Below are 20,825 nucleotides of genomic sequence, written 5' to 3' on the forward strand. Positions count from 1 at the left end.
GCCCCCTTAAGGTTTCCAACCCCATAAAGGCAAGGACAATGTGCAAGCAGAACTAACAACCACAATACGATATGATCTTATCCATGTAACTTCTTTGGAAACACAATATATGCACATCATCATTCAAGTGCACACGACGACTACACATGCACGCACGCGCACACGCACACACACACACACACAGAGGTCATGTTTGGGCTTTGAGGACGATAATATAATCTATTTATGTTTGTCCTTCGAACCATTGCTTGCAACGTAGCTCACATGCATGGCGATGTGAGCCAGGGCGTTGGGGCACAAGTGGTGAGAGTGGTCGACTATGCACACTTTGCCCTAAAGAAGTTTGAGGGTTTGCGTATCACACTTCAATGCTATTCGATCGTGCTTTTCATGCATCATCAACCAAGCCCAATCCTTGCATGAATTTCTCTCACAACCACAATGTGCACCTCTCGATCACAACGTTCATGATCGGTAAAGTTCTTGAACATCGAGAGTCGCTACTCACTTTCATATGAAATTTAATCTTTTTGGTCTCATAGGTCATATTTGACCTCCTTAAACGATAATAAAATCTATGTATCAATCGATCAATCAATCTATCTATCTTGACAATCAAAGGCTGCCTTATGTAAGGAGGGTTGTGTTGACGTGAATGTGAAGGCAGGCTGACCGAGTACACGTATGGTCACATGCATGTTCCACCTCCTCCGTTTCGAAGCAGGAGCTGGCGGTCTAATTGTGGCTACCAACAAAGACGTGGGTGGTGTTGGGGTCTTTCTAAGTGTTGGAAATACCGAGGGGTATTCTAGGAAATGTGGAAAAACATGGGAGCAAGGAAGGAGGGGTATCGCCCGTAAATCCCCAAAACCTTCTTCTTCTTCTTCTTCTTCTTCTTCTTCTTTCTTCCATATTCTCTTCTTGTGAAGACTCTTCTCCCTCCCTTCTTCCTTTCTACTTGTGAAGACTTTGGCTATGGCGATTCGAAGCTCTACGCCAGACTCCAATGCGCTTCTGCAGAAAATCAAAGGCAATATTCTGTCTCCGACCTCCATTTCTTGACGAAGAAGGAGGAGGAGGGGGAGGAGAAGAAGAAGAAGAAGAAGAAGAAGAAGAAGAAGAAGAAGAAGAAGGCCGCGTGCTTTCTGATTTCTGTTATGTAATGTCATGTGATGTGTTTTGCTCTGTAGATTTTGTGATGGAAATGGTCATTGATTTGTCTCAAGGAAAGCTTCCTTCTGTTTCCATAGACACGTATCGACCTCGTCTTCTTTTTCCCGAGGAGTGCAGGTAACGTTCTTTTTCTTTCCTTTTAGATTGCTTCATTCTTTCAATTTCCTGCACTTACATTCACTGCATTGAAGAATCATATATTTTCAAAATTGCCGCATTTTCTCCACATTCCTTGAAGAATATAATTGTCACGAACTAGGAAGCTATTCCTTATGAAACTTTAGCCATTTTTCTCGTTACTTTGAGTTTTCTGCACTTAATTCACCATGTCTAGAGGATCCCGTTCACAATATCTATACTTTCCTACGAGAACACTTTAAAGTCTAACCATTTTTCTGATAAAATCTCGTGCCTTTATGGCTGTATCAATGTACTTTTCTGTGATTAATTCACTGTATCCAGAGAATTATATTATTCACTATATCTCCACTTTTCTAGGAGAAGAGTTGAAACTTAGCCATTTTCAAGAAATCTTCTCACAGTAGCAGCTCTCGTTAGAGTTTCTGTGCTTATTTTGAATATGATATAATTCTCATTTCAAAAAAACTCTACTTCCTTAGAAAAAAAGGCTAGTAGTTAAGAAGGCATTTGAGAAAAGGTAGGAATACTGAAGTATATATCTTGTGAATCCAATCATCTTGGCGTTGGGTTCTTAGGTTTGGAACTGTATGAGAGAAGTGGGAAATCTGTGGTCCAATTACCTTCCATTGGATCTGTGAAAGAAATATACATTTGATGAACTATGCATCTGGCTTTGGATTATTGGTTTAGAATCTATGAGGGAAGTATAAATTTGTAATCCAATCATTTGGCTGTGGATTATTGGGTCTGATATCTATGAGAGAAGTGGGAAATTTGTGATCCAATCATCTGGCATTGGATTGTGGGGTCTGGAATCTTTGTGAGAAATATAAATTTTGTGATTCAATTACCTGGCATTGGGTTGTTAGGTCTGGAATCTATGAGAGAAGTGGAAACCAAGAGCTATTGGGACTCCAACGCACTAGTACTGCTCGTCGGCTTGGTAATAAATACTTTTTAAAGTTTAATCCCAAGCTTTCTTCCAATTGCCTCTGATTTTTGAGAGTCATTGACAAAGTAATTTGCTTCTTTATGTACGTTTACTATTTAAATGAGCATCTTTCGGAGAATCTTCTATACATCGAGAAAAATATCTTGCAATACATAAGCTGGTATATAAATTGGTTTGATTGATCATTTGGATCTCAGAGTTGAAAGCTTTTCTGCCATTAATTAAGATCTGTAGCTGGCTGTATACACTTAGATCAGTTATATGCAGCTCAGTTTGTTGAACGAATTTTGGAAATTTAGAAATCTAATTTTCCATATTGCCTTTGAAAGTGCTTCGTTTTGCTGATCCAAGGATCAGCCATTTCAACAGACGAGCTTGACAATGATTCATTTTAGACAGAATCTATGGGGAGAAGTATATTGAAGACAATAATAGCTCAGTTAGAAGTAAATGGCAGAGGCTTGAAGATCATACGTTCAACCTTTAAGATTTGACAGTGGCATTTAGTAAACTAGTGCATATGGTGAGATTGAACCTGGATAACTGGGCTAGTAAAATTTCGTCCCATGATCATTAAAATGTATTGGGCTTCTCATCATTATCCTCATCATCATCATTATTTCGCTCCTCTTCAACACACTTATGAGTCTTAGTCATTGACCCAAATGAACATGATGTCTGAACATGGTTGGTTTGTATCCTACCAATTCCTCGGGCAGTTTTTGCAGCATAAGAAGTATATATTCTGTAAGCATTTTGAAAGTGATCGCCAACCTCCATTCTGTCTCTTTCTGACTGTCCTCTTCTTGCATTTTTTTGCAATTGCATAAGATGTACTGAGTTCCTTGTCATCATATAGTATATTCATCGTTGAGGCCGCTTGCAAGGCTAATCACCGGTCAAGAGCCTCAATACTCTTCTCATCATCATAATCATCATCATTTTAGTCCTCTTCAACACTCTTTATGGGTCTTAGTCATTAATTGAGTACAATGTCTAAATATGGTTGTTGGATCATATCTCACCAAGTTCTCTTGCAAGGTAAGAAGGAGATCTTCACGAAGCATTTTGAATGTGACTACTGACCTCGATTCTCTCTCTCTGCCCCCTTCTTCTTGCATTTTTTGCAACTGCATAAGATGTACCTTGTTCCTTATCACCATATAGTAAATTCATCAATGAAGCCACTCGGAAGGCTAAATCACCATTCAAGAGCCTCAATCCTCTACGTTGAAAATAATTCTTGCATCTAAGCAAAGAGAGGAAGAGATTACAAAGTTAGACATAATATTGAAGGAGTTTTGTTTTGAACTCTTTGGTATTGCAAACTTATAATAAATAGACACTCACAGACCTTAGGTATTGGGTAAATAACTAAGTATTATGCAAATGAGTGGCATACTTATTACTAATGGCTCTATACAATGTCAAGATTCTGATCTCTAGTGACAAATATTACAAATTTACTTACTTTGTGACCCATCAAGAACACTTAATTTTTCCAACTACGTGAACAGGTTCAAGCAACACATATATTATCGTATGATCATTCTCCAAGATTTAATGTGATTGAACACATTATCCAGGCATACTATGGCACATTTTGAAGGCCAATCCAAGAATGTCTTGTTTCAACCATGGTTCATCTGAGCATTCAGAGAACAATGTATAAATATGCTAGATCATTTCTTCATGTATGTATGTATGAGATATTGACTCAATGCCTCTGATCGCAGTACATAATGATCTATTATAAAAATGATTAGAACCTATTATTTTTTATATTCTCATAATGTCAAAGTGGACTGCATGTTTGTGTGTGTCTGCAGTTATCATGCTACGAGTGCTTGCAATTATACAGCAGCTGCTCCAAGAGGAAAAACATGCTTCCAAGAGGGATATTTACTATACTGACCCATCAATTTTCGACAGTAAGACATAAATTGGTTAATTTATATCTGAAAACTGAAGTAGGATACGTCAACTTTGACCTTGCATGTATCTCTAAATGAGGATGTTTTAATCTGTTTCCACTTTTTTGTGTGAACCTCAATCTGTTAACTCATAAGTAGGTTCAATATTCCTTTCCTGATGTCTTTTTCTTCAAAATAATTCATTTCCTTCATCCAAACCAAATATCGGCAGAAGATTGGAGCTGAACAATATTGGCTTTAATTGACTCAGTCAAAAACTTCAAAATTGACATCCTATGTGATTAGGTGTTGTAAGGATATTGGAGGGAGCTTTATTCTATCAGAAATCAGCAAAGTTTACTGTTAACTTGTGTATCTTCTGATGGTTGTGTAACCCATTCACCAATGGCTAAGGAGAAAGATGTCCCAATAATCAGATGTATACTTTCATAGTTTCCAACTGCTCATCATTGTGATTAGTTTATCAATGTTCTATATTACAATGAAATATAATGGCTATAAATTGCCTATACAAAAATAACCAAAACAGTTATTTACATATGCAAAATTTCTTGGACCTCCAAGATATAGTCTGAATAATCAACATTGTATTGTTATCACCATGAAATCAGCATCACACGTTGTCGGCCATCTGGTGAGGGGCCAGTAAGTTGAAAACACTTAAACATAAGCCCTATGTAAGAACCCGATTATGGGTCGTGTAATATTTATTGTAGGATAGCCACTTACTTTTCAAGGGGCAAACAATGATTACATAATACTATAGGGGCCGAGAAACCTCGTATAAATATTTGTAACAGGCCTGAGGAAGGCAAAAATAAAATTAAGTGTGCCATTACACTACTCTCTCTTAACAGCTGTATCTCCATATAAATTAAGTTTTAATTAAGCATAGGTCTGTGTGTTTTTAAGCAATTTTGCGTGTTTCGGAGATTTTCACCTGTAGCATTAAGCATTTCAGACTTCATTATTGCAAGGTTGCCTGGTATGTTAGGTAGCACCTCAGGCCAGAGTAAACTGGTGTCTACTTTCACCCATCCACCTCTTGTAGGAGCCAGCCAGCTCCTTCACATGCAAGTAGACCACCTATCATCTGCAGAGTTGATCACTATTGTTAGAGATTTCCATTACAGGCATGAGTAACACATGATGACCACGATGTACCGCCCATCTTGTTGTGGATGAGCACAACAGATGTTCAATCCCGATGACTCCACTTTTACCACCAAACACCTCCATCTTACAACATTGATAATGCTACAACATTGCTCATAGATTGATAATGCCACAACATTGCTCAGAGGCCTGATAGCATCCGCAGGTTCTACATCATCATTGAGGACATCGTTGTGCACCCTTTGAGGACTAGTCTATCGTCCAATTCTGCAACCCACAGTTCAGCTTCAACCAGATTGCTCGTCTGATGAGAGCACTAGGACCACTACCAGCCTGTTTGACGAGACCCACGTCCACACATCCATCAGTGGACTCTCACAAGGGCAATGTCTCATGAGCATGCATTTGTTCACCCTTCTCCCATCCGCTAGCTAACGGCACAGTCTACTCGTGCTTCAACCTCTTATTCTTCACGAAGATGATCCAGAAGGGCACCTAGCTATAGAACAAGAAGTATGTATCACTCGTTGAAGAAGAGCTGGCTCTAATGATGAGATGTCATGAAGATATGCTTGCTGCGAACTGGTCGGAGAAGCAGTTGTTGGAAAAGACAGAGATGGTAAGCCAATTGTGGGGAGCTATATCAAAGTGGACCATGTGTATTGACACCCTCAGGAGCTGGATGATGTAGATTCAGAACCCACTAATGATGCGGTTATGGTCAATGTCAATATGGTCTACCACACCTTACTTAACTTGGATGCCTCTAAGCAAATACTATGATGTACCCAAGTTTTGCCATGGAAGAAGCACCTGGAGAAGGACATCTGTTCCAACGCCCTATTCCACTCCCATTTTTAGAAGGGATAATTTTCCTCCATATGGCAATAGCACCAAAACTCAACAATTTTGAACTGTTACTCTTTATGTACCCAGCAGATCTGGTCATGATTGTGACTCCTAAGTTATGCGAAGCTTTCAGCCTTCTCCATCACAACATTCCAGACATAGCTCACCTATGTTTGGTCCTGGGTCGTGCAGCTTTTCCCCTACGACGTTCATCAAAATCCCTTCCATCTTAATGAACACAACATCCCAGACATAGCTCACCCCTATGTTTATGTCCTGAGTCATGCTTTTTTCCCCATACCACATTCACATTACCCTCACCCACATGATCCCCCACTCCCCTTTGCTAGAGGTCATGTCTTGCCTCTCCAACACACTACATACAGACAACATGAGGTTCGATTCATCATACCTGTACACACACTGACTCCTTTTTGCACAACACCCACATGGTTCCCCACTCCCCTACTACATTCATGTTACACTCACCTGCCCACATGGTCCCCCACTCCTTGCCAAAGGTCATGTCTTGCCACACCAACACTCTACATACACAGCATGAGGTTCAGTTCATCATGCTGCACACACACTGACTTCTTTTTGCTTGATGATACCCACACTATTTCCATTTAACTGAAAGGGCCACAACTTGTCGATGACATCCTTAGGAAAACCATTCTGTTTAATCACCCGTATCTCCCTAATGGGACATCAATAACTGCTGCCACTATTAACAGTTGGAGTCCCCACTACATCATAGGCCCACAAATGATTTGATGCAACCTGATTCTATAAAAAGTTAGTGGAATGATTCAAACTCACATGTTTGCTGCACAATGACCTGATAGTATCGAGTGAGGTGGATGGCTGAACAATTGCCTTGACAATCAGTATGTGGTGGAAACTTTGACTTTAATGATACACCTCCCATCTTGACAATGTTGTACAACTTTTACCCACATATTTAGTGCGGAAAACAGTGTTGACCTTGTGTTGTACCCGCAGATCGTGTCGACATAATACAAGAATGGTCTAATGCATGCCAACCTGAGTGACGGGGTTGGTACCATGCAGTATTGGATACCCTCACCAAACATTTTGGTGCTGAACCACCATGGCACAAAACGTTTTTCAACAATCTTGACTTGTAAGTACAATTATCCAAACCTTCTAATGTGTGCACAAATACTACTTTCTTTCCTCTTCCTTGATAATGGGCATGGTCAGATTTGTTCACAATACAAAGGATGTCTCCAAAATTCCTTTTTCAATTTGCCAGCTCTCTAAAACCCTCATTGACGAACCCACAAAAGAGTAAAAGTTTAGGATCATGGACAAACTCATCAAGAAACATATCAACATCTGCAACTTTGACCTACAAGCCACCATTTGTCTCTTACAATTGCTTCGTACTCTATGGGGCCTTGCTTTTGACCTCAGAAAAGGACTTACTTGCTGGTCTATTCATCAACAAACATATCAACATCCTTGACTCAGCCATAAGCCACCATTTATCTCTTACAATTGCATGACATCCTCTCCGGTGGTGCAATTTTCATAACCCCATGGTGTCACACTTTTGACTGCCCTTGATGGAGCCTTGCTTTTGACAACTGGCAGGGCTTGCTGTCAACAGAGGGCCTCCTTGCTGGCAACTGGCTGGCCTCTAGACTTGCATGCAAATACTGTTGTCCTACCTACAAGACTTCAAGACCATGGTTGACGTGGGGTTTTTCCACCTCGTATGCCAAGTTTGGAAGCTACCCATATCACATTTTTCTCAAATCGCCGTGCTTCATTTCTCTGTTTCAATATAGCGTAGATTGTCCCCTTCAAAACATGACCAAAGTGGAAAAAAATAAAGTTATCTCTGAACTGATATTATCAACTTGGAAAATAAAATAATATGGATCAGCCCCACTTCTATCAGAAGATGGCCCACTATAAGACAAAGACACTTTTTTCATGTATTGGAGGATGGGTTCACCATTAGGCCCACTTATAAAGACATATACATGTGTTGCACAATGTGATAGGGCAGCTGCAAACTTCTTCACCTCAGTTCGAGCTCGAGGTAGGCAGGTGTGCAGGAAAACCTCTAGAAGAAAGGATTTGCCAGTTGTCACCAGGGAGTGGAATCTAAAGAACACTATGTTTTTCATTGTGCTGTTTTTTGTGAAATAAAAGGGAGATACCACTGCCTCTTTAAGCATGGTTTTGGCTCACTACGCAAGGTAATGGAATATGAGGACCAACTATGCTTGTGGTGATTCTTGCTAGACCTCAAGAGACATTGGGAGAAGTTGTTGAAGGACTACAATACAGCCACACAAGCTAATCAACAAAGAACAATCAGAACTTTCTTTAGCTGCATCACTCCTACTCATACTATAAGTCAATCAAGGGCTACACACATGGGCTCCCGACCAAGATATTGCAAAGGGGTTACAATAGATTGGGCAAAAGCAGTTTGTCGTGCATGTAGGTGGTGGCCTTGTGAACCATCATCACCCTTGCCATCCACAGATAAAAGTCATTATCTCCCACCATCACAAGCGATTCCCTTGGTTCAGAGATCTCTCCATTCTGGATCGACCTATGGTAGAGATCTTTCAAAGAAAATAATTTATAATATATCTGATTTGAGAATCTTACAATGAGATTCTTTAGCCACATCATTAGCTAAGTTTATTTTGGTTTGTTCTCAAAGACGAGATCACATTTTAAAGATTTAATCTCTTGTTTGGTCTTATAGGCCATTTTGGCCTCGTAAAATACATTAATATATTATTCATTCATTCATTCATTCTATTTCACCACTCACACAGGAGGCCACCTTACCTTCTCTTAATGTTCAACACCTCCATCAGACTCCAACTTGCTGGCTTCCCCCTCATCACCCCAAATGCCCAGCTCCCCTTGGTAAACCCTTCCCCTGTCCCTAAATTAGAAGTGAACCGCCACAAAAAATGAGCTGGGATAACTTCCAAACTTGGCCTATGAGTGAACAAATCTGGTGTCAACCATGGTCTTGAAATCTCATAGGTAGGATGACAACAGTATTTGCATGCGAGCCCAGAGAGGCCACCTCTCTGATTTCCACTACCTCAACTCATTTAACAAGGGGATATAAGCGCGGGGAAGTAGAGGAAATTAGAGATGCCACTTATCTTCCCCCCAAAACCCAAATCCACATTTCTTTCAGCTACTTATATGAGACAACCTTATTGGATCAGTTGGCCAGGTTTATGGGAAATCTGGTTTTCAGATGTTCTTTTCCAATCTTTGTTAGTTCTCCCAATAAGGCAATAAAGAGGAAATATAGTCAAATTGCTGATAGATAATTGATATCATCAAAAGACAACTTGAGAGCTGCTGATGCTTATTAAAAATCTCCCTGGTTTTGAAGGAGATTGAGTATTAGTACTAACTTAGGAATGATTACTTTCCTCTTACAAAAGTTTGTTCTTCATGATACCAAAATTCTTGTATACATGAATTCAGCTTGAAACCTATGTCTAAGCCTTTGATTTTATATCAAAGAGCAGTGGATGTAGACTTTTTTCTACCTGCTGATCCATTCTTCTCTTTAGATTGTAGAATATGCTGCTTATTAAACTGAAACTCTCTTGGAGAGCTAAATCTTTCCATAAATTTCTGTTTTTTCTTTCAACTAGGCATGTCAGTGGTTGATCAAGCAATCAATGATATTTGTATAAAGTTAGAGTGCAGCCGCAATTCTTTACATGTGGTATGGTTCCTGATATTTTTAATGATTATTTTTATAATGTAAATTCTAAATATGTTAAGAAACATGCAATGCATGTATGAACTATATGTATAATGTTATGTAATATATATAATGTGGAACATACATGTATAAAAGGATGTCTATGAAGGAAAGAGAATGAAGAATAGTTTCAGGTGATGTGCACACAAAATGCTGCTCACATAGAGAACCTAACCTAGTCTTAATGAGAAGCATTAATGCGACGTGGATAGACACGTGGTGAGCAGAGGTGGAATATCTTATCATATACATCTAGTCTCCAGATGTTCAAAGAGTATTATTGTGTATATATGGGCCTGATGTAGGCCACTAGATTACCACGATATTGAACACATACTCTGGATCCATAAGGGCTTGTTTGTTTTTCTTTAAGCTACTTGCTCAGCTGATGTGCTTATTTCAGCAGGAATAGACACCAATAGAACTTTGCCTTGGTTGAAAATTACTGGTTAAAGGAGACCCAATTAAAGTTCTTCTTGTTAATACACTTGGTTCACCATGCCTATTAGCAAACTCATATTATTAGCTTATGTACTGTAGACCAATCTTGTAAGTTAATAGGTTCTTGTATATCTACAATAAATAGTAGCCTACTCATAAGTATTTTCAACATTTGAAGTTGCTTCTAAATCTTGCCATATTGTGCACATTAATGTGTATATGTATATTGATATGAGCATGCATTACATATGCCTCTGCCCATTCACTGAAGAGGTATTCCAGTAACAAACATTGTCGTGATGTGACATGTGTCAAGGGAGAAAAACGCCTAAAAGCCAAGTTTTAAACGATGTGAAGGTTATGGTTGAAGAAGGAAATCAAAGGAGTTTATGTGAGATGAGAATCAAACCAACAATTGAAGATAGCTCAAGTGGCATAAGCTAACTACTTGAACAATAAGGACAAGGGTTTGAACCTCGCTAGGGGCAACATAGGGGGAAAGGTGATTTATAATAAATGAGATATAAGAATGAGGTATGGGATAAAAACAAAAGGAAGGATGCACATTTTGCAAAAGTCGAGTATCATCGAAGGACATACAACAAAAGGAAATATCTATTTATGTTAATAAGGCTCTTTAAAAGCTACAAAAGGAGGAAGCGAGCTCATTGCCAAAGATCAACATTCTAAGAAATAGGACCCAGGCTTTCACAACTAATGGATTATCAGAGGATAGCAAATCATGAGGGTTTGTAGGAGGCCTACGACGACAAAATGCAACGTGGTTGTCAATTGTAGACTTGTTATGCTGAAACTTGAGGATTTGCTTGACTCCCTTTTGATTTTTTATATGTTTTATCATCCCACACTCTCACATCCTATGCATCAATTTTGATTATTGTTGTAAAAAAACAATTGTATCTTGATATCAAGCCTTTCGAGAATTATTGTAACAATTTTGATTTTTGCTAAAACTCAATTGTATCTTGATCTCAAGCCTTTCGAAAATTATTGCAAGTTGTTAAAAGTATAGTTTTATGGATAAAGATTCATGTTTTCATGAAAAGAAGAATTGTAAATTTTGCTCCTCATAATTCGAGATTGAATGAGGATCAGAACAGGATTTTTGGCTTGATCATCTGAGCACCGAGGCAAAATCTACACACAAAACTATCCTAAATTTATGAGAGGCGGTTTTCGGTTCTGTTCAGCACGCCATCGTCTTGTGGTTTCTGTGGGGAACATGAGAAAAATATCAGATCGAAAATCCGAGTCCCTGAGAAAGAAAGATACATTAATGTATTTTAAGAGCATTGGATTCCCTCTGCTTCTATGTCATGGATTCCCTAAGTAATCAATCCACATTACTTGATCTCTACATTAATCCAATGTGGATTCCCTCTGCTTCTAAGTCACCTAAGCTGAATGGCTCCAACTACAGTATGTGCTCGTTATTCTACATAGAATCGTACTTTATCTGGTTCAATCCACCCTGGTGAAGGAAACTGCTGTTGAAAAATGAGGGATTGGACTTCATAAAAAGAAAGATTGAAACCATTAGAAACAACATGGATTGTCCCTAAGTAATCAATAAAACAATTCCAAAAACATATATGACACCCTTGCAGTTGTGTGTGAGAAAAGTTGTTAATAGCAGCAGCAGAAGAGTTAGAACAAAATAGACACAGGCAAGCTGTGAGAAGGCTATTAGACAGCAGTAGAAAAATGGTTGCAAAGAGTAGAGACACAACCAAATAATAGAGCTTGTTTTTAAGTAGCAACCAAAGTAAAAAAAGTCTTTACAAAAGAGGCTGGTATGGCCTATTTATACAAAATTGGAGAAAGTGGGTGAAATGGTTGTTTGGTAGTAAAGTGGCTCTTGTACTACCAAACAAGTACAAAAAACTAGGAATAAAAGGGAATATCTTGGAAAAAGTAGAAGAGAAAAAAAAGGCATTTAAAGCATTACAAATTCTAGAGAGAGAAGGCATTAAAGGAGTTGCAGATTCTAGAGAGGGAAGAATCTAGGAAGGGAGAGAATATAGTACAAAGATAATAAAGATGAAAGAGAGTGTAGGGCTGGAGCTGCCACCCTCCAACACCTCCTCTCAGCTCCAGAACGGCGGTCCAACATTGAGTCGATCAAGGAGCTGATCAATGGCTTGCCTTGGAAGTGGCTTAGTAAATAAATCAGCCACATTTTCTTGAGTAGGGCAATATGCCAAGTTGATGACTTGTGATTTCACTAAGTCACGAACAAAATGGTAGTGCACTTCGATGTGTTTTGTTCTACCATGAAATGTTGAGCTATGTGCCAAGGCACATGCACTTTGGCTGTCGGTGAAAACTGCAATAGGAGAGTCTTGCAAAACACCAATGTGAGAAAACAATTGCATCAACCATAGCAACTCATAGTAAGTATCCAAGTAGGCGCGATATTCAACTTCCATCGATGAAGTAGAAACTGAGTTTTACTTCTTCGATTTCCAAGAAATCAAGCCTGAATCTAACATAAAACAATAGCCAGATGTGGACCTTCTAGAATCAATATCACCTGCCCAATCAGCATCTGAGTAGCCAACAAGCTCAATGCCGCCTCTAAAAGACAGACCATAGTCGAGTGTGTTGGCCAAATACCGAAGAACTCGAATAGCTACTTGCCAATGACTTTGTCTTGGAACAGTTGAGAATTGGCTGAGAATACTCACGCTATAGGACAAATCAGGCCTAGTATAAGTTAAGTGAAGAAGGGACCCAATTAACCTCCTATATTTCGTGATATCCTCAAATATGGGAGAATCGTCTTCACGAGATAGCTTTGAGTTTGGATCCATTGGACAGGAGAGTGGCTTGCAATTTGTCATGCTATAGGTCTCAAGGAGCTGCCTGAGATACCTATGGTGGCTGAGAAAGATACCACCATGTGATTGATAGACCTCCATACCTATGAAATAATGGAGAAGTCCTAGATCAGTCATTTCAAAGGTTGTTTTGAGGTCAGCGTGGACCTCCTCGATTTTAGATGCAAGGGACCCCGTAATTAGAAGGTTGTCAACATATAATATGATCAAGCAAAGCAAATTATCTTGGGAAAAAACATAGAGATTGCTGTCAGCATTGTAGTTTTGAAACCCAAGAGAGAGAAAGAAGCTATCAATTTTGTCATGACAAGCTTTGGGAGCTTGCTTTAAGCCATACAAGCCTTTGTGTAACCTGTAGACCATGTTTTTCTGCTCTAAAATCTCGAAACCTGGAGGCTGTTCAACATAAACCTCCTCTTTCAAGTCACCGTTAAGGAAGGCTGACTTGACATCCATTTGAAAAATGGGCCATTTGTTGTGAGCAGCAAGTGCAAGTGCACATCGGATAGAGGTGTACCTTGCTGTTGGAGCAAAAGTTTCCTCGTAATCCACTCCTTCGACTTGTGAGTAGCCTTTTGCCACTAAACGTGCCTTGTGCTTATCCAAAGTACCATCAACATGGTATTTGGTCTTGAAAATCCATTTTAGTCCAATGACTTGTCGATGTGGAGGCCGCGGGACCAGCTCCCATGTATGATTCCGCTCAATGGAATCAAGTTCAACTTCCATTGCTGCTTTCCACTTTGGAAAAACAAGGGCCTCTTTTGCTGTTGTGGGTTCTTTTGATTGCACAACAGTGCACAATAAGGCAAAGTTGCATGAGTGAAGAGGCCGTTGTGACTTGCGTGTTCAAGAACCAGATGTATACTCCTGAAGTTTAGCATCAGAGAGATGAGAATCACGAATGGTGGCTTGAAGCCACTTGGGAAGTGGTGGAAGCTGGTTTGTAGAGGGAGGGGAAACAAGTGGAGTTGAGGGAGAGGATTGAATTGTCGGCGAAGTTAGAGATTGAGTAGGAGGAGATGGGGGACTTGAAGATGAGACATCTTTGTCTAAAATAGGAGATTCTGGAGGAGCTGGGATTTCAACCATGAACTCAGGTGAAATCCTAGAATCATCTGACTGAGACTCCACAAAATGAACATCCCTAGAGATGACTAGGGGCTTTGACTCTAAATCCCATAACCTGTATGCTTTAGATTGTGTACTGTAACCAAGAAATTTGCATTTCTTGGTTTTGGACTCAAATTTCGTCCTTTTATGATCTGAAATGTGAACATAAGCATCACAACCAAAGACTTTAAAATGAGATACTGAGGGCTTTACACCTATAAATGCTTCTTTAGGCGTCATTCTAGCAACTGCTTTTGTTGGGCAGCAGTTGATGATGTAGACTGCTGTGTTGACAGCTTCACCCCAAAACGAGAGAGAAAGATCAGATTGAGATAGCATCGTACGAGCCATCTCTTGGACTGTCCGGTTCTTCCTTTCCACAACTCCATTTTGTTGAGGAGTATTGGGTGTAGAAAATTGGCGAGCAATGCCTCGTTGAGAGTAGAAATGGTGGAAAGCTTGGGAGATAAACTGTCCACCATTGTTCGACCTGATCTTTCGAACTTTCTTCGATGTCTCATTCTCCATGAGAGTTACCCATTCTTGAAATTTTGCGAAGGCTTGGGATTTTTCTACAAGAAAATAAACCCAAACCTTGCGGGAGAAGTCATCAATTATAAGCATGAAGTAGCGTGCACCACCAAGAGTAGTGGTTTTCATGGGACCACAAAGATCCATGTGCACTAACTCCAAGATAGATGTTGCCCGGTGAGTGGCTTCATGAGGGAAAGGCTCTCAATATTGCTTGCCATGAAGACAAGCAACACATGGGGTATTGGGAGATTTGAAAATAGGAAGACCCTCAACTAGTTGGGAAGAGGAGAGCTTTTGAAGAGAATCATAGTTGAGATGACCAAACCTAGCATGCCACAACGTGGGATCTTCTTGTGCCACCAAGGCATGAGAGCCTTGAAGAAGATGAAGAAGATGAGATTTGGAGTTTTCCAAGGGGCTATGGGAGCTTTTTAGGTGATATAAACCCCCTTCTTGTGTGCCACTAGCTACAATTTGTAGGCTGTTGGTGTCAATCACTTCCAAAACTGAGCTATCAAAGTAGACTCCATAACCTTGCTTGGTGATTTTGTAAACCGAAAGTAGGTTGGTAGAGATGCGAGGCACATGTAGCACATCTTGAAGAATGACAAGCTCTTCACTTGAAGAATTGTCAAGAAACACATTACCCACACATGAAGCCTCAATGCTTGAGGCATCTCCTATAGAGATTTGGGAAGAGCTAGGCTTCACATCATGCAAAATGGATTTGTCATAGGTCATGTGTGAAGTGGCACCACTATCTACTAACCACTCATCGATGGTTGAAGTAGTTGGTCCTGCCAAATGTGAAGTATGTTCCTCAATGCCAAGGAAAATTGTTTCTTTGGCTGAGTGGGCCGAGTTGGATTTCGGTGTAGGTTGATTTTTGGTAGAAGAAGAGTTCTTAGCATTGTCCCTTTTCTTTTTCCAACAATCTGGTTGAATGTGACCTTTGTAGCCACAATAATGACAAGTGAGTTCCTTGTAAGCTGGTTTGTTTGGCGGTCTTGGATTGGGTTTTTTGTAGGAGTTACCATTTTGCTACCACTTGCCTTTACTTGTCGCATGTAGAAGCGTCTCATTGGAAGTTTGAGCACTTTTCTTCCTTGTTGCCCTATCTTGTAGCATACCAAGAATCAAGTGTGTTGGGAAGAAGAGAAATTGTGTCACAAAATGCTGAGAATGACTCAGGCAACTTTATCATCAGACAATGCACAAACTCAACTTCAGTTGACTTGCTTGCCAAAGAAACTAGTTCCTTTTGGATAGTAACAAATTGTGTTATTTGATCCATGATGTTGGGAGTGTCATGAATCTTGAGATTAGCTAGTTGGTTCTCAATAGCTATCATTTGAGCATGATTTAGCTCGATGGTACCTCTTTTTGATGGATGTCCATATTTCATTGGCTGTCTCTTCATCTGTATCTTGAAATTGACGAGCGATGCTCGGTTTAATATTAAACATGAGGAAAGCATGGGCATGAGAATCCTTATCTAGCCAAGCTTCAGTCTCAGTGTTAGATGAACCAGCAACTGATTTGGTTGAAGAGGATGAAGTTGCTGGTGGTTTCTTGTCAGTACCATTGACTACATTTCATAAACGATGGTATTGTAGCAAGGTCTTTATTTGCAGCTCCCAATCCAAGTAATTGTTCCCATCCAAGATGGACTCTTTGGGGAGTTGGGGAATGGTTGATGAAACAATGGTGGTATGTGAGGCCATGGATATCCTCCTCTTGAGCTACAATTGGACAATTTGCAGTTGTAAGTAGATGCTCAGGGTCGTTCAACTTCTCCCTAGATGCTAGGTGAGGCTCAAATGAGGGGAAAAGAAAATAGAAGAACCTCCTCTGGAGGTTGGGAGGGTGGCTGCTAAGAGAACCTCCTCTATAGGGTTGGGAGGGAGGGATAAAAGAAGATAGGTTTGTGTGCTCTTTGGCAAAAAAAAATCAGGCTGAGGGTATGAAGACCTCACTGCTTTGATACCATGTGAGAAAAGCTGTTAATAGCAGCAGTAGAAGAGTTAGAACAAAATAGATACATCCAAGCTGTGAGAAGGCTGTTAGACAGCAGTAGAAAAATGGTTGCAAAGAGTAGAGACACATCCAAATAATAGAGCTTGTTTTTAAGTAGCAACCAAAGTAAAAAAAGTCTTTACAAAAGAGGCTGGTATAGCCTATTTATACAAAATTGGGGAAAGTGGGTGAAATGGTTGTTTGGTAGTAAAGTGGCTCTTGTACTACCAAACAGGTACAAAAAACTAGGAATAAAAGGGAATATCTTGGAAAAAGTAGAAGAGAAAAAAAAGGCATTTAAAGCATTACAAATTCTAGAGAGAGAAGGCATTAAAGGAGTTGCAGATTCTAGAGAGGGAAGAATCTGGGAAGGGAGAGAATATAGTACAAAGATAATAAAGATGAAAGAGAGTGTAGGGCTGGAGCTGCCACCCTCCAACATTGTGTCCTTACAAAGTGTCAACAGGTTATTATCATTTTGGTGTTTGTTTTCAATCTTAGCAACCCTAAATTTGCCTATATAACTCAAAAGCTGCGTACATTCCTTTGGCATGTGTATCAGTATTCGTAGAGTAGTAAATTGTTATCTTATGATTGGTGATTGCAGGTGGCCGTGAGCAAAGGGTATATGTTCCAACCAGACACTTCAAGATGATTTGTTTCTCATTGACGAGTTAACATCATCAACAGTTTTAACCATTGCTATGTTCAATAGGAAATTACGGTCTTTTCTCTATTTCTTTCTCGTATTCATTAGTTGCTGCTTTTATAGTTTAGTGATGGGGTGGCTAAGCTACATGGATAATGATAGAAAAGTGGACTGTATGAAATATAGTTGTACTGTAAGTCAAGGAATTCGTTGTTCTTTTTTCAATTTTATATCTACAAGTGAAATGAATTCCATTTGCTTTCTTACAGGGCCTTACAATTCCAGTTCATACACATCATATCCAAGGTAGGATTAATATTATGGTGAACCATAGCTTGAGGATTATGTATCTATTAAGAATGCTGATTATGCCTTGTTACTTGATATTTTTGTAGAAATTAAGAGTCTTGCAGACTACATTCTTCTTGTTGAGAAAGAGACTGGTCTGTTATACTGATTCATAACAAATAAATAAAGATTGTCCAAGGTGGCCTTGGAATATCATTCAATCTGATCCCTTTTTGTTTACTGGCACAGTATTCCAGCGCCTTGCAGATGATGGATTTTGCTTCAATAACCGTTGTATAATTGTCACTGTAAGACTCCTCTCTTGTAGTCCAAACATCAAGGCCATGATTTATAGGACAAACTATTGTTCTATAATCCACATTGTGTCTTTGTTACCATAAATCCTCATCTCTATTCCTTGCTTAAATCAAATCATGTTCTTTTCATTTTTCATTGAAGATATATGAATGGTGCGTACAGTTGGTACTTTGTTGACAAGGATTGCTTTGTCTATTTTCCTGTTTACCTCTGTCAGAGGATTCTATTCTAGTAATATCTGCTTTAATATATGTTCCGATAATGCCTTTTCTGACATCCAAAACATATTTATCCTCATAATTACTGATGCACCTATGATTGTGTTTGAGGTATTCTGATAATTTTTTGTTGCTTCGCAGGGAAAGGGTTATCCAGATGTTGCTACAAGAAGGTGGTTCTCTGGATAATTTGGTTTAAAGAAACTATTAGAGATGAGGATTTAAACCTAGCTTCTCTCATACTGAACCTCTTTCAATCAGCTTTATCCGGATTCTCACGGACACACTTGGCCTCCCTGTTTATGGATTGGTTGATTTTGATCCTCATGGCGTGGATATTCTTTTAACATACAGATTCGGCTCATTGGTATTCCAAGTTATTCTTTACTTAGTTTTCAACTCAGTTCTTCATGATTTTAGCATGTATCAGTTTATAACAACAATTACATACAACGATCTTTTTTATTAGATGATATATATTCGGTTAAAGTTGAATTTAGGGAATATTTTATTAAGTACCATCCTTTTTTAAGTGTATTTGCCACACTTTTTACTTAACGAATAGAAACCTGAACCAAAACGCTTATAATTTAGTAATGTGCTACTGATATGGGTGCATATTAATAACATTTGCTTAATTAATGTGGATTATATAGACTAGTACTTAATTTACACCGAAGTCTTGATTAATTGGCATCACATTCCTTAATTAAGTTTGATTCTTGACATTTTCGGATTTCTTGAGCAAAACATGTGGCATCTTGACATATACATTAAAAAAGAGTGGCACTTTGGCAAATGCACTGAAAAAAGAGGCATTTTGAAAAACAATCCCTGAAATGTAAATGATTGTCTATAAGAGGTATGCATATGTATGTAATTGTTGATGGGCTCTGAGCTCTTTATATGATATAATGTTTTCATTATGTAAAATTTTAATGGTTTGTATAATGACTTTTTTCATTTTTTCAACGTTTTATGGTTTATATATAGAATATGGCTTACGATGCTGCTGCATTGGCAACCAATGGAATTTATTGGATAGGAGTCTTTTTCTCCGATTGTGAAGCTTTTGGACTAAAGAAAAACTGCCTTCTTCCACTCACCGATAGAGGTATAAATTTAGTGTCTATATAACTGCCATATACAAATGTTATTATTTAATTTTGAAAAAAACACCATAGTACTCCCTATTGTTTTGGGTATACATTAGAATAGCTAAGTTTTTCGAATGACCAGAATAACCCAAAGTTCAAAAGAAAAGGTACCAGAATATCTCTCTGTACCTTGTCCCTAACACCGGTTTTGGAAGCCCAAGGCACTGATTTTGTTGATGAAGCAAACAAGAGTAATAATCCTATTAGGGACAAGGTTAAACTCTTCAATCCATGACCGAACTGAAGGGGCATGTGTTGCCTAACTGTCTGTATGGGCACATCTAGTTACAAGGAGGGGGGTGTTAATTCTAGTAGAGTTTGAAAACGTAATGGTATTTTGGTAAATACCCAACAAGTTTGGGCTATTCAAATGTTTTGCACTTTGGTATTTTCTGTAAGAGAAATAAACGTATCTTCAAATTTGTATGGAAAGACATGCAAGGAAACTCTTACCGAGTCTCTGGTCATTATTATTGTTATAGATAAGCAAAAAGCCTCAGCAATTCTGGAAAGGAACTATGTAACACGTTTTGTTCCTTGCTGGAGGTATAAAACTGCAAGTGAATCATTTAATGGGTTTATTTGGAGAATGATTGATTCATGATTTGATAATGAATCTCTAGTTTTTTATTTTTTTACTTTTTCTTCTTCTTCAGGAATCAGGTAGAGCGAATGCTGCAAGAGGGTGTCAAATTAGAAATTGAAGCAATGGCTACAATTTCTCTTTCTTTCCTTGCCGAGGTGTTTCTACCGTCCAAAATAAACACTAGGGCATATCTTTGAAAGGTAGTGAATTGTTGCCATATGACAACATTTTAAGAAGGATGTAGTGTAGAATTTGTACGTGCACTAAATAAAGAAAGCCAAGAAGAATTGAAGAGATTTAATGTTTGGGAAGCTTGGTTGATAAATGCACAATGTGATTCTGTATTTGAATTGATAAAAATAAAGTTTTTGAAAAAGAAGCATATACGTCTTCAAAAAAGAAAACCATTAGGTAAACATTAACTCCGCTCCTTAAATCCGTCCTTCACAAAAACTACTTAGGGGCTCATTAAACAATAAGTTATCTTCAGAGAGGCAGAGTTGACTGCTAAATAAACACTTTACTCTTGTAATTATTGTATGAGATTTGTTCTCTCTGGAATACTTCTATGGATCAAATGTATAAAAGATAATTGTGGGTTTGATATATTGGAATGTGATGGGTGCATAATGAAAATTTAAAGCTCTGTTATTGCTTGTCTATTAGGTAACACAAGGGCATTTTTTATT

The 20,825-nt window shown here is 38.8% G+C and overlaps 1 protein-coding gene across 6 annotated transcripts; it reads left to right on the forward strand.

Moving 5' to 3' along the window:
- The first annotated feature begins 935 nt into the window (after positions 1-935).
- ATSPO11-1 (Spo11/DNA topoisomerase VI, subunit A protein) lies at positions 936-20,430 on the forward strand. Of its 6 annotated transcripts, none has more exons than XM_087325133.1 (14): positions 936-1,290; positions 2,184-2,257; positions 4,096-4,197; positions 9,843-9,916; positions 17,528-17,544; positions 17,678-17,762; positions 17,839-17,875; positions 17,965-18,012; positions 18,107-18,165; positions 18,535-18,566; positions 18,655-18,760; positions 19,387-19,507; positions 20,033-20,096; positions 20,207-20,430. In XM_087325133.1, the coding sequence occupies exons 1-14, from the start codon at positions 1,007-1,009 to the stop codon at positions 20,331-20,333; spliced, it is 1,230 nt and encodes a 409-aa protein (XP_087181259.1). In that variant the 5' UTR covers positions 936-1,006; the 3' UTR covers positions 20,334-20,430. The 6 variants fall into 6 exon arrangements, with proteins under 6 accessions (XP_087181259.1, XP_087181261.1, XP_087181264.1 ...); XM_087325135.1 differs by having other exon boundaries at positions 17,693-17,762; XM_087325138.1 differs by lacking the exon at positions 20,033-20,096.
- Positions 20,431-20,825: the final 395 nt, after the last annotated feature.

This window comes from Azolla caroliniana, unplaced genomic scaffold, assembly GCF_043228905.1.
Source record: "Azolla caroliniana isolate FFs.n. ecotype wild unplaced genomic scaffold, voAzoCaro1.0.p SCAF_9, whole genome shotgun sequence".
Lineage (NCBI taxonomy): Eukaryota > Viridiplantae > Streptophyta > Polypodiopsida > Salviniales > Salviniaceae > Azolla > Azolla caroliniana.

Excerpts from the sequence above, each read along its gene's own strand:
- ATSPO11-1 (XM_087325133.1), top strand. The coding sequence starts at position 1,007 with ATGCGCTTCTGCAGAAAATCAAAGGCAATATTCTGTCTCCGACCTCCA. Across the intron at positions 2,258-4,095 it reads TAGTACTGCTCGTCGGCTTG|TTATCATGCTACGAGTGCTT; the intron begins GTAATAAATACT and ends GTGTGTCTGCAG. Across the intron at positions 4,198-9,842 it reads TGACCCATCAATTTTCGACA|GCATGTCAGTGGTTGATCAA; the intron begins GTAAGACATAAA and ends TCTTTCAACTAG.